General features: G+C 39.0%; 1 protein-coding gene across 3 annotated transcripts in view; it reads left to right on the plus strand.

The window, feature by feature from the left end:
- The window catches only part of PTPRO (protein tyrosine phosphatase receptor type O), a 263949-nt gene that overhangs the window by 142019 nt on the left and 107733 nt on the right, over positions 1–14197 (plus strand). For 2 of the 3 annotated variants that reach the window (XM_070453671.1, XM_070453672.1), the window contains exon 2: positions 8609–8882. The exons of the other annotated variant lie outside the window; for it this stretch is intronic. In XM_070453671.1, the coding sequence (XP_070309772.1) occupies positions 8609–8882 (274 nt within the window). The remainder of the gene's footprint in view (positions 1–8608; positions 8883–14197) is intronic. 3 annotated transcript variants of the gene reach the window in all.

Below are 14197 nucleotides of genomic sequence, written 5' to 3' on the forward strand. Positions count from 1 at the left end.
ATCATATGACATCCTTTACATGTAGAATCTGCAGAGAAATGATACAAATGAACTTATGAAACAGAAAGAGACTCACAGACTTAGAGAATGAGTTAATGAGGTTGCCAGGGGGAAGGGATAGTTAGGGAGTTTGGGATCGACATGTACATACTACTATATTTAAAATGGATAGCCAACTAGGAGCTGCCGTATAGTACAGGGAAGTCTGCTCAATGTTATATGGCAGTCTGGATGGGGGGAGTCTGGAGGAGAAATGGATACATGTATATGGATGGCTGAGTTGCTCTGCTATGCAGCTGAAACTATCGTAACATTGTTAACTGGCCACAACACAATACAAAATAAAAAGCTTAAAGAAAACAACCTGCTGTATGAGCTTCTACTAGGACGTGATAAAAACTGTATAAATTAATGTTCTTTATTATAATATGGTCATCATCATCGCCATTGTCACTGCTATGATTATTGGTCAGACACAATTCTAGGGAGGACAGTGTCACATAAGGCCCGTCTTTCTCTTTACTCGCAAATTGGATATATCGCCAATATCTTGCACAATTCCTAATATATGCTGGTTGCTCAAAACATTTCTGAAGAATAATCAGAATAAATAATGGAAGATTAGGGAGAGGCCATCCTTAGCCTTTGAGACCAACATCCAAGTTCTCTGACAATTTCTGAAAGACAGTTGTGAATCATTCTAAGAAGTTGTCAGGGCAGCTCTAGGACTCTGATCTTCCTGAAGGAAATGAAAGGAAAGTGTGTGTGCTCAGCTGTGTCTGACTGTCTGTGAATCCCTGGACTTTAGCCTGCCAGGCTCCTCTGTCCATGGGATTTCCCAAGCCGGAATACTGGAGTGGATCGCCATTTCTTCCTCCAGGGGATCTTCCTCATCCCCCGTGTCTCCTGAGTTGCAGGTGGATTCTTTACCACTGCGCCAAGACTATCTTGCTGGAAAAGGTTTCCCAGGAACCGGAGTTTCCCAGGAGTCTAAGTTGGATGCATTACATAATGTCTGCAGAGAATTATGGTCGTAAGTGCTTATGTAAGCACCAGATACCATTGATATTACTATTTAAAAGAATTGAGCATTCCATCATTTCCTATGTGGTAACCTTAGCACAGCAGAGTTGTTTAAGTGCTCCCTCTAAAATGCCCTCTGATAAGACTAATCATTGATTGGATTGCCAGCTGGTGCACTGGTAATTTTCTAGAAGAACAACACACAGATGGGTCACCATGGGCAGATGTGGTGCACTTGCTTGGAGACTGCTCAGGTCTTACGTGAACTGTTACAACATCTTCCTTACTGTCTCCTGGCCTTAGATAAGCCCAGTCAGACAATTCCTAACTATACTGGTCCATCCTCCCAACTATATCGGCCTTTCTAACCTGTGATCTGTCTAATCATGTCACTTTTCTACATTAAAACCATTCACAATTTCTTTTGGGCTAAAATACGTCCTGATTCCTTAACAAGGCACAAATTGTGCTAGGGCTCTCTAGCCTGTCTTATGAGCATCCTACCACTGTCTAACTACCCCAGAGCACTGTGGCGTGTCTTCCCACTTCTCCAGATGACTTTTCTGGCCGTTGTACCCCTGGGAACTCCTTGAAAGTGAGCTTTCAAGCATCACTTTCACCCTGAAACCTTCCCTGATATCTATCCAGAGATACAGAATGGATTGCTGTCTTCTTTACACATCTATAATACTGGACAATATTCTTCTTTCAAGACCTTTGGCTGCAAATTTTGGAAGTCCAGCTTTAAACAACATAAGCTATAAGCTGGAATTTATTCATTCATGTCACCAAACTGCACAGTGGGTGGGCCTCATGACGACAGAGACTGGGACGTTGGAACAAATCAGAAATTCTGCCTCAAACAACTATCTTCAAGGGGCAGAAATTACAGACACTGACTTCCCCAGGTCTGCATCCACACACGCAAGAGACCAGAAGAGAAGGGCTCCTTCTCACTAACTCTAGTTAAAACATTTCAGAGCAAGCATTTTGGTTGTCTGGCTTGGGCCACGTGTATGTCTCTGTAACTGTCTTCATGGGGAGGGGATAGGTACTATGATTCACCCAAACTGAGTCCTGGGGTGCTTTGACCTGGAAGTTGGGTACCATAATCAGCAACCCCATCAGCATCCTTACTGGCTTTTTAATGGAGAAGAAGCAGTGAACCAGAGAAGAGGGTACAATCTAAGTAGGGATTTCAGATAGGCAGGAAAAACAGGTATCAACCAGTTTTTCAAAGTTTTTAACTAATGATTTTAAGCTGGGTTATAACTATGCACATCTCCCTGGAGTCTGAGCTTCTGGAGTTTAAGTATCCTGTCTTACACACTTCTCTTTCACTAACACCTAGCACTGTAGCACTATGCCTGACGTCACGTTGGCAGTTAGCTCATGTTTGTCGTTGAATTAATAAATGCTGTTTCTCCAGGGATCTGTGATTAAAACCTCCAGGGAACATAATTGCTGAATTTGGCTGGGTTTTGAAGTTCGTCAAGTGACTCTTTACAGAACCTCTATAGTTTAAAGATCATTGAATGGTTCAAGACATAACTAAAACACAACCTTTTTTACAAACTCCAAAATTTTATACATATTCATAAAACTTAGAAAACAATGTCAAATTTCATGAATCCATCAGTAGGGATATCTGCATTATATGGTCTTTAAAATGCAAGCAGTCAATAAGTTATCTATAATGTGACATTTTGAATTTGATGTGGTGGTGGAATGATATCCTGGAGTTTTTTTTTTTTTTAATCTCCTGGTCTTTGTGTGAATGACCTTTATTTTCTTCATTAATTTGAAAGACATGCTGAAACAGAAAAAAATAGAACAGCCAGTGAATGAAAAGTTTATATCATGCAAGAGAATACCATCAGGAACTTTCCAAGATATTCCTTTTTTTTTTTTTTTTTTTTGGTAACTTATTGGGAAAATTTTAGTCAATGATGTTAATTACAACTTTAAAATTTTTTGAAGCTTGCATTTTCCTCTTTAATGGAATGGAATAATAATTATAAAGTAGATGTCTCTATTTTGCTTAGTCAGTCATGGGTGGTTATTTTTACCATCTTTATTGAGGTATAATTAACAGATACAAATTGTATATATTTAAAGTGTACAGTTTGATTTCATTAAGTTTTACTTTATATAGGAGTATAGCTGATGAACACAATAATTTTTGAAATACAGCTAATATTAATTGATTTTACACTTTTAGCACTTTTGTAAAAGCCATCTAACCCTTACAGAAATCCCATGAGTTACAGGAATTATCCCTATTTTATATATTAAGAAGCTACAGTTAAGAGATCCCTGGGAGTTCCCAAGTTCACAAGGGTAATACTCTGCCCAAAAAGAATAGAAATTCAGACCCTCTGATTCCAAGTCCATTGCTGTGTTCTTGAGGAAATTATTTAATCTATCTGAGTAAAATAGGAATAATAACACTGATTTCCTTTTTAATTAGCTATTTACTTATTTATTTATTTTTGACTGCACTTGGGCTTTCTATAGTTGCGGCAAGTGGGGGCTACTCTTTCCTGCGTTGCTGGGGGTTTTCGTTGTGGTGGCTTCATTGGTTGCAGCTCACAGGTTCTAGAATGCAGGCTCAGTAGTTATGGCACACAGGTTGAGCTGTTCCACAGCATGAGACCTTCCCAGGCCAGGGATCAAACCCTGGTCCCCTGCATTGGCAAGTGGATTTTTTTTTTCATTAATTTTTATTAGTTGGAGGCTAATTACTTTACATCATTAGAGTAGTTTTTGTCATACATTGAAATGAATTAGCCATGGATTTACATGTATTCCCCATCCCGGTCCCCCCTCCCACCTCCCTCTCCACCCGATCCCTCTGGGTCTTCCCAGTGCACCAGGCCGAGCACTTGTCTCATGTACCCAACCTGGGCTGGTGATCTGTTTCACTATAGATAATATACATGTTTCAATGCTGTTCTCTTGAAACATCCCACCCTCGCCTTCTCCCAGAGTCCACAAGTCAGTTCTATACATCTGAGTCTCTTTTTCTGTTTTGCATATAGGGTTATTGTTACCATCTTTCTAAATTCCATAAATATGTGTTAGTATACTGTAATGGTCTTTATCTTTCTGGCTTACTTCGCTCTGTATAATGGGATCCAGTTTCATCCATCTCATTAGAACTGATTCAAATGAATTCTTTTTAATGGCTGAGTAATATTCCATGGTGTATATGTACCACAGCTTCCTCATCCATTCGTCTGCTGATGGGCATCTGGGTTGCTTCCATGTCCTGGCTATTATAAACAGTGCTGCGATGAACATTGGGGTGCACGTGTCTCTTTCAGATCTGGCAAGTGGATTTTTAACCACTGGACCACTAGGGAAGTACCAATAACACTTACTTCTAAAGATGGTTGTAAGGAATAAAAGGAAAATATACATATGTATGTATATACATATATATATATCAGTTCAGTTCAGTTGCTCAGTCATGTCCAACTCTTTACAACCCCATAGACTACAGCACACCAGGCTTCCCTGTCCATCAGAAACTCCCGGAGCTTGCTCAAACTCAAATCCATTGAGTTGCTAAGGCCATCCAACCATCTTATCTTCTGTTGTCCCCTTCTCCTCCCGCCTTCAATCTTTCCCAGCATCAGGGTCTTTTGCTATGAGTCAGCTCTTCATATCAGGTGGCCAAAGTATTGGAGCTTCAGCTTCAGCATCACTCCTTCCAATGAACACCCAGGACTGATTTCCTTTAGGATGGACTGGTTAGATCTCCTTGCTGTCCAAGGGACTCTCAAGAGTCTTCTCCAGCACCACAGTTCAAAAGTATCAGTTCTTCGGTGCTCAGCTTTCTTTATGGTCCAACTCTCACATCCATACATGACTACTGGAAAAACCATAGCTTTGACTAGATGGGCCTTTGTTGGCAAAGTAATGTCTCAGCTTTTTAATATATATAATAATGCTCGGTGCAAAGCTTCGTCCAGATCAAGGGACAGAGAGACGGGTCAATGCACCACAGTTGCTACTTTTGTCAAGGATGCTAGAAGAGATTCTTGGACTTCTGATGGGTCCAGACCTGTGGCCAGGTCACATCCTTATCCCATATCCCAGGGGATTCATCCCCCATTGTTTTTCTCCTCTTTAGTGCTGCCCACTCTATTTCCAGTAGCTTTTCTCTCCCAAGACTGGCTATGGAACAGGTAGCAGGCTCCTGGGCTCCCCTTCCTTGCTGAAGCCAAGCCCCCAGGCCCCTTTTTGCTGCCTCAAGCCAGGTACCTCTAGCTCAGGAAAAGAGGAATACCAAGGGGCACCAGAATGTGTGGATCCCAGACCTTGTTCTGACATCGACTATCTGCCTGACATTTGCACCACTGTTCTCTCAAGTGTGAAATGAGGGTGCTGGACCAGAGAAATTCCTATATTAAACTTTGTTCTGCAAAGGACACTTCAGTGAAAATATTTTTACTGTAGAGTCAAGCAATAGCATTACCAGTCTCAGAAGGAAAAAAAAAAGTTTTAAATATCTTTCTAGCCACCAAATAAATCAGCATTGGCTTTGCCTAAGTGCACCAGATCCATTTTGATTATTTCTAACACTTCTTTCTGGCCCTGCTTCTCAGCAAGGATAGCATGCCTGCAGCATACATTCAGAATTTTCTCCTGAATATAGATTCCAGGAAAAGCTGGAGCAAAGAGGACAGAGAAGAAAGAAATAGCATAGATGACATTTCTTTTAGGCTCACTGCCTAGATCGCACTTGGCCTGCTGCCTTCTTCTCATTAGTTCCACTGACTGAATCTGATTAGCCCACCCTGATTTATTTTTGGCAACCTGGGAGCACATGGGCCAATGCTTATTTTCATGGCTGATACAATCATCCTCAAAGCTGTTGTTAGCATTTGGAAGATTAGTTCCTTTCCCTGGAAGCTGTAACTGTCTACAAAGCATCATGACACATGAGACATATATTTCCTCAACACGGTACAAAATTGAGTTTATTTATTCTTCTTTTCGTTATCACAAACACTTCCAGTTTACTGGCTGTTAAAACATACAGCAAAGAATTCTTAGGAATTGCATATTCCATGTCTGTAAACTTATTGTTTTCTGAATTAGTGAATCAGCTTCTGTAATCAATAGTGTATAAAAACCAGATTTCAGGTCTATTGGATATTCAGTGCTTTCATTAGCCTCATGTTCCACCTGACCACTGGCAATGGAGAATGGGTCATGTTTTAGATTTGATCCCAAAAGTACAGAACTCAGTTTTAAAAATCTGCACATGTATCAGAGGATGAGAGACAAATGTGAACAAAGGGATCTGGGACTTTCCTGGTGGTCCAGTGGTTACAACTCCATGCTTCTGTTGCAGGGGGCGTGGATTCCATCCTTCATTACAGAACTAAAATCCCACGTGCTACAGGCTGTGACAAATATCTTTTTAAAAGCAAATCTGGGGGCTTCCCAGGTGGTGCTAGTGGTAAAGAACCTGCCTGCCAATACAGGAGACATAAGAGACCTGGATTTGACCCCTGGGTCGGGAAGATGCCCTGGAGGAGGACATGGCAACCCATTCCAGTATTCTTGCCTGGAGAATCCCATGGACTGTGGAGCCTGATGGGCTATAGTCCATATCATCACAAAGAGTCGGACATGACTAAAGTGACTTAACACACAGACACGCAAGTGACACTGTATTTATTGTTTGGAGTCCATTTCACTAACATAAAATAAATATATTTTAAAAATAAATTAAATCTTTACTGGCAATCCCATATTAAAGAAATTTTCCCAGGCCTATTCAGGTCACAAACCATTTGGCATATGCCATATACTGGTCGTAGAGCTGGAGACACAGCTAGAAATAAGATGCAATCTCTGCCCTAGAGGACTTACAAACTAGTGTGGTAGGGATGGTATGAACACTATTAAGTCTACTAAATGTTAACATAGAATTAAACTTCTCTTAATGGCCAGATAGTCTTTATAAGTGGTGCTAAGTCGCTTCCATCATGTCTGACTCTGTGATCCTATCAAGTGTAGCCCACCAGGCTCTTCTGTCCATGGGATTCTCCAGGCAACAATACTGGAGTGAGTTGCCATGCCCTTCTCCAATTCTTTATAAGTACCAGGACCTTTAAAAACTAGGTTTCTTTAAAAAAATTAAATAAGAAGGAAAAAATCAGTATATTTTTACATCTTCTTTTAAAAGATTGATGTATCACATGCTTGATTTGGCTGCTGACACTATGCGAGGTACCAAAATCATAAACAGATTAATTCTAAGAGGAACAGGCTCCCATATAGTTAATGTAATCAGCATTTCTTTCATTCATTTTACAAATGCTTATCAGCTATATATTGTGCGTCAGTCTCAATGTTAGGAAAATAAGTCAAGAGGAGAAGACAAAGAGATGTGGAATGATCAAGCTAGATAGATAGTTGTGTAGATCAGTGGTTAACAGTCTGAACTATATGTGTGACCGGGATCAAGTGACTTAATCTTTCTGGATCTCAGTTTTCTCAGCTACAAGCAGAGATTAAAAAAATAATATCTGTCTCCTGAGATCCCTCAGAATTTTAAATGTGATGAGTATGTTTATAGCTTGCCTACCTTGGTACCTGGATGCTTTTAAGTCCTTGACAAGTTTCAGCAATTTTTCTGTCCCACTTTCATGGAAGAAAAACCTGAGGCTCAGAGCAATGAAGTAATTTGTCTGGGACATCACACACACCCAGAAGGAAAAGTGAAACAGAACAGCAAATGTTACAAAGTTCAGGAGTCTTGTCAAGATCAGAGAAGGAAGTCCCAGTCTGCCTGTGGAGTGTGGGAAAGAATCAGGAAGGAATATTTAAACCAACTACACAAATGAGTTTTCAAATACTGCTCATAAACATTTACCAGGGGACTTGGAGCAAAGTTTTCAGTGCATTAACTGCTGACTTTTCTATCAATGCCCACAGCTTTTCAGTCCGGTCCCTTCTTCAAAGAGCATCATGGTTTCTTTTAATGAGGACCAGCTAAAATTTAAAGAGAAGGATTATAAGGTTTCTCAGCCCTGATTTTTTTTTTAGTTGTCAGAACTAGCAGGTGAGATGTCAAGGAGAAAATAACTGCGTTGAAACATTCTTCTAGAATTTTCCTAGGACTACAGCAGGACTGCTCCCTCCCAAGTAAAACGGTGCTTCTTCAAACCAGATAGCTTTTTCAACAAAGGTGAAACCAAGGACTTCTCTGAAAGTTGAGTGCCAAGATGATTTTCATTCATTTCTTTTTACACAGTTCCTTGATGTTTTTATTTTGTGTTTACTGCTTGGCACAATCCGTGAATTGGAGGTAGCTTTTCAATCCAGAAGAATGCTAAAAGTAAAAAAGCCTAAGAAGATCAATAGCCACAATAGGGCTAATATTCCTCTTTTTGATTTTCCACATATACTTTTATATACATATATATAAAATACCTTTGTAACCTTATTTCAGGAAGCAATGCTTGTCACAACATTAGTTTTGGGGAAATTATCTCAGTATAATTTTAATGAATATAATCTGAAACTTGACCTTCACTTTCTGTTTCTCTATTTTCTTAAACAGGATGCTACCACATTCCATGTAACTGTCCGAGATGATAATAGCATCGCTGTCTCTTTAGAAGCTTCAGATGTCATGAGTCCATCATCTGTGTATGTTGTGAAGATAACTGGTGAATCAAAAAATTACTTCTTCGAATTTGAGGAATTCAACAGTACTTTGCCTCCTCCCGTTATCTTTAAGGCTAATTATCATGGTCTATATTATATAATCACTCTGGTAGTGGTAAATGGAAATGTGGTTACCAAGCCGTCCAGATCAATCACTGTGTTAACAAGTAAGCATCATATGTAATATGATCCTCTGTGTTTCTTTGTTGGGTGTATTCCCTTGCTGTTCTCACAGAGTCAGTCCAGAACAGCAAGATCAACAGCCTTCAAATCAAGTGACAAGGTTCAAAGTTCTACTTCACTTTGCATATAGTTTCTCACAGAAGTTGATCACATTTTATTGTAAACTTCTGTTTAAATAAATGTGTTTTAAACAAAAAAGTCAACCTCAATAGTGTATTTTGAGATTGAATGGCCATTTTAGATTCATGATTGGACCATATAATTGGCTATTATATAATTTAATAGTATGATCATAATTAAGTTTTTTTCCCCTAGAACATATATTCTTATGTTAAGCAACTTGCTTTTTGAAGTAAAGAATTTATATTCATATTTAGCTGGCTCAAATTCCAATTACACATTTTTAGCTGAGAAAGAATAAAAAATATCATTTATTAGTTGCTTTTTCCCACCTCAGCCTGAAAATAGCCTATGTTTCCAGTGCCCAAGAGAAAAGCTGAGAAAAAAAAAAATGTCATTGACATCTTAACCTTTAGTAGTGCCTGCCTTAAGAGGTCATGCTGATGTTAGAAGTTTTTGGAAGTGGTTTTATCTGTATATGATTTTCACTTTACTCTCTGGCTTTAAAACCTAATCTCAAAGTAAAATTCAATTCTACCGTATAAGTTGAGGTTGTTATTTAGTCGCTAAGTTGTGTTGTGGACTGTAGCCCACCAGGCTCCTCTGTCCATGGGATTTTCCGGGCAAGAATACTGGAGTGGCTGGCCATTTCCTCCTCTCGGGGATCTTCCCAACCCAAGGATGGAGCCTGAGTCTCCTGCGTTGACAGGCGGATTCTTTACCGCAGAGCTACAGAGAAGCCCCATAAGCTGGGGTATAGATGAAAACTTACCTATCAGTTCAGTCACTGTTTGCGACCCCATGGACTGCAGCATGCCAGGCCTCCCTGTCCATCACCAACCGTTATCTATAAGATGGTGGAGTTTATCACTTAAGCAATGTAATGTCTAAGCAAAGTTCCTTCTGTTCATTGTTCCCCAGTGCAAATTTTCCAGTGACTGCAACCTTTTAATTGCCATCTGAAAGTGATCTTTCTGGCCACAGTTAAGGAAAAGGACATGGTGATATTTACACTGGGGTAAAAAGAAAGAGAAACACCAAGAAGCAAGAATGCAGAATCAAGCTAGAGAACCCATTTCTAACATGTCTGTCAAAAATTAATTAAAGTTTCCCTTGGCAGAATACCAGGAACAGTACTGAGTTCTAAAAATTAGGAATGGCACAGACCCAAGACCTTCAAGGTTTAAAGATATAATGAACAAATCTATAACCTCGCTGAATCAAAGAATGGACTTGCCTGGTGAAATATTATCTTAAGCTTCAGAAATAGTGACTTAGGAGCTAATAGAGCCAGGCAGCAGATCTAGGTACATAATGCCTCTAATATATCTCCTTGAAATCAGAAACCCTCTGCTTTACTCATCTTCATAATGTCAAAGGAACATCTAGCATAACCCTTATGCTTAATTGGTGATCGATAAATATTAATTCAATTTAGTTAAGCAAGTAACAGGAAAAAGAGCCAGGGGGAGAAAGGGCTAAGACAAAGAGAAAAATAAAGCTGTAGTGACTTTTGCTGGCCTGACACTCATTAACATGAGCTCAGCCACTCTGGATTAGACAAAGCTGGAAAAGTCAGCTTTTAGTTAATGGTTCACAAAGAAATTTAAGTAAGGAAATGGTGAAAGGCTTCTGAAATATCTTGTTGATATTTTAGCACATGAAGTAAGTTCTATTCCAAGTATCTTCTGTTTTCTTTTGTGATGCTATTCTTTGATATGTGGGCTGGGGCTGTGTTGTTGACTATCCAAAAACTGGGCAATTTTGCAGAGAACTTATTGTTGATCTAAGTAAAGGCTGCTGTCAGAGACCTTTGTTGCTGTTCAGTCACTGAGTCATGTCTGACTCTTTGAGACCCTGTGAACTGCACCATGCCAGCTTCCCTGTCCTTCACTATCTCCTGGAGTTTGCTCAAACTCATGTCCACTGAGTCACTGATGCCATCCAACTATCTCATCCTCTGTTTCCCCTTTTCCTACTGCCCTCAGCATCAGGGTCTTTTCCCAGCATCGAGATCTTTTTCAATGAATCAGCTCTTTGCATCAAGTGGCCAAAACTGGAACTTCAGCTTCAGCGTCAGTCCTTCCAATGAATATTCAGGGTTGATTTCCTTTAGGACTGACTGGTTTGATTGCCTTGCAGTACAAGGGATTCTCAAGAATCTTCTCCAGCTCCATAGTTTGAAGGCATCAGTTCTTCGGTGCTTAGCCTTCTTTATAATCCAACCATCATATCCTTTTATGACTATTGGAAAAACCATAGCTTTGACTATATGGACTTTTGTCAGCAAAATGATGTCTCTGCTTTTTGTCTAAGTTTGTATGTAGTAGCTTTTCTTCCAAGGAGCAAGCGTCTTTTGATTTTGTGGCTGTGGTCACTGTCTGCAGTGATTTTGGAGCCCAAGAAAAAAAAATCTGTCAGTTTCCACTTTTTCCCCATCTATTTGCCATGAAGTGATGGGACCAGATGCCATGATCTTAGTTTTTTTGAATGCCGTGTTTTAAGCCAGCTTTTTCACTCTCCTCTTTCACCCTCATCAAGAGGCTCTTTAGTTCCTCTTCACTTACACAAATTCAATCAAAAGGCCTATCTTGTCATGCATTCCATGAGCACTGGTTGAGTGATGTTTTAATAAACGTCAGTTTAGGTCAAGTTGGTTGTTCAAGTCTTCTATATCCTTAATGATTTGCTTTCAACTTGTTCTAACAGTGATTGACAGAGAATGTGGATCTGTTTATTTTGCCTTTCACTTCTTTTAATTTATGCATTATCTATTTTCAAGCTCTGTTGTTATGTTGTTAGGTGCAAATACTTTTAGAATTACCATGTCTTCTTGATGGGTTGACCCTTCTTATCTGTATGCAATGTCCCCCTTTATCCCTGATCAAATGATTTGTGTTGATATTGTATTGTATTTTGTCTGATATTAATATAGACATTTAGTTTTCTTTAAGTATTTTCATAGTATACTTGTTTCATCTTTATACTTTAACCTACTTACATCTTTATAGGTAAATAGGTTTCTTATAAGCAGCATACAGTTGGATCTGCTTTTTCCCCCAATCTGAAAATCTCTGTCTTTTAATTGGAGTGTTTAGACTAGCACTAGCCAATTATCACATATGTAATTTTAAAATTTCTGCTAGACACATTAAGAAATTTTCTGAAAAGGTAAAATAAATTTTAATAACATAGTTTACTTAACCAATTGCATTCAAAATATTATTGTTTTAGCATGTCAACTTAAAAAAAATATGCACAACCTAAAAGTTGAGAGTTAAGTTTTGTTCAGGGGACATATTGAGAACGTCAAGCTCCGGAGGCAGCATCTCAAGTAACCCTGAGAAAACTGCTCCGAGGAGGCAAGTGGGGAGCTAGGATATATAGGAGTTTTGCAACAAAGGGGAGATAGTAGGAACAGCCAATTGTTAATAAAAGAAAATAAAGTATCTCAAGGAATGTAGCCATCTTTTATGTATGGGAGGGACTTCCCGGAAAATGCTAGTGGGAAAGAATCTACCTGCCAGTGTCGGAATTGCAAGAGCAATAAACCATCCATGGGTTGGGAAGATCCCCTGGAGTAGGAAATGGCAACCCACTCCAATGTTCTTGCCTGAAGAATTCCATGGACAGAGGAGGCTGGCAGGCTATGGTCCGTGGGGTCACAGAGTCAGACATGACTGAGCATAAATGCACACACACTGCCTGCATGAATCAGGAAAATGTTAGTTCCTTTCTTCTCTCCTGCCTTAATGGTGCGCCTTCTTTCTGCCATGCCCTTCTAAAGGTTAAAGAGTTTCAGTGCCCCCTCTGGTGTCCCAGAGGGGCTCATTTTTGGAATTTAGTTCATTTGGTTGCCTTGCAATCTCATCTCTCTGATAAACTCAAGAAAAATGATGTCTCATGCGTTATTTGGCTTTTTCTTCTCACTGTTAGATGTCGAGAGATAATATTGAATTGCAATTTTCTACACCCTTAAGTGAAAGAGGAAACTTGCATTAATATTTAAAGAGTAAAAATTAATTAATGATGGTTTATTGTCTCTCACCTTCTATTCCATTTTCAAATACTTAATTACACCAGCCCAGTTTTGAAAGCAATAATAGTTTGAGGCTATAGGAACTGGGTTTTTTGGTACAAATATTTCTGGGACATTAGTGATATTTGGATTTCAGCTTCTTCTGTTAAAAAAGAGAGGATTAAAATACAGGACAACTAAGATTACTTTTGAGCTCTAAAATTACCATTATTTATCAGCTAATGATGTATTTTCCCCACCTTTATTTTTCTAAGGGGAAGGTTTCTTAAAAGTTTACAAAACATTTGTAGGATCTGCTCCCATAGCTGACAAGTTGAGAATAAAAGGGTACATTTGTTGCAGTCATTTATTGTGTGTTAGATCTTTGTCTTCATGAAATAAGCAATGACAAAGCAATTGGCCCTAGGGCAGTCCTTTGATATTTCTCTACAGTTGTTCTGAGTCTGGCACTCTCAGAGAAAGCTGAGGAACATAGCAAAGAATAAATTCAGCACAAACAAGTCATTTGGCTAGTTCAAGAGTTTCATAACCCTTAGGCTCTGGCATCTGATTAATATTTAACTGTTTGAGAACCTTCAGCATTTCATGGGCACATTAGAAAGAAGGAGTAGTTTCTCAGGAGATAAAATAATACATGAAAACAGCTTCTTAGAAAGTTGGGAAATCCCGTTTACACACTGCTTTCTCCTGTGTTTGTAAAGTCCTAGAGACACGACTGCAGAACATACACAGAGCATACAAATTCAGCCATGATAAATAAAAATAATGTCTGAGTTTTTACTTTATATATTGTCTACATTCTCTATGCCACATCTTAGGTGGCAGAGAAATAAATAAAATACCCACTCTCAAAGATGGTATACAATAGTGGAAAAGATAAATAAAACATTACAAATATATGATAAGTGCTATAAAAGAATTATGTAAGAGACTACCCAGCCTTCTTAGGAAGTATTGGGAAGGCACCTCAGAAGAAACAATGATGAAAAATTTAGTGAAAATTTGCCAAATGGATAAACAATGGAAAGTGTTACAATCAGACTTAAAGTGAACCATAGATTTTTAAAAATGCAGGCATAGGTGCGTAGCAGGCACACCTGTGAACTGCAAGAGTGAAGATGGCAAGCATCTGTGATTCCA

This window comes from Odocoileus virginianus, chromosome 23, assembly GCF_023699985.2.
Source record: "Odocoileus virginianus isolate 20LAN1187 ecotype Illinois chromosome 23, Ovbor_1.2, whole genome shotgun sequence".
Taxonomy (NCBI): Eukaryota; Metazoa; Chordata; class Mammalia; order Artiodactyla; family Cervidae; genus Odocoileus; species Odocoileus virginianus.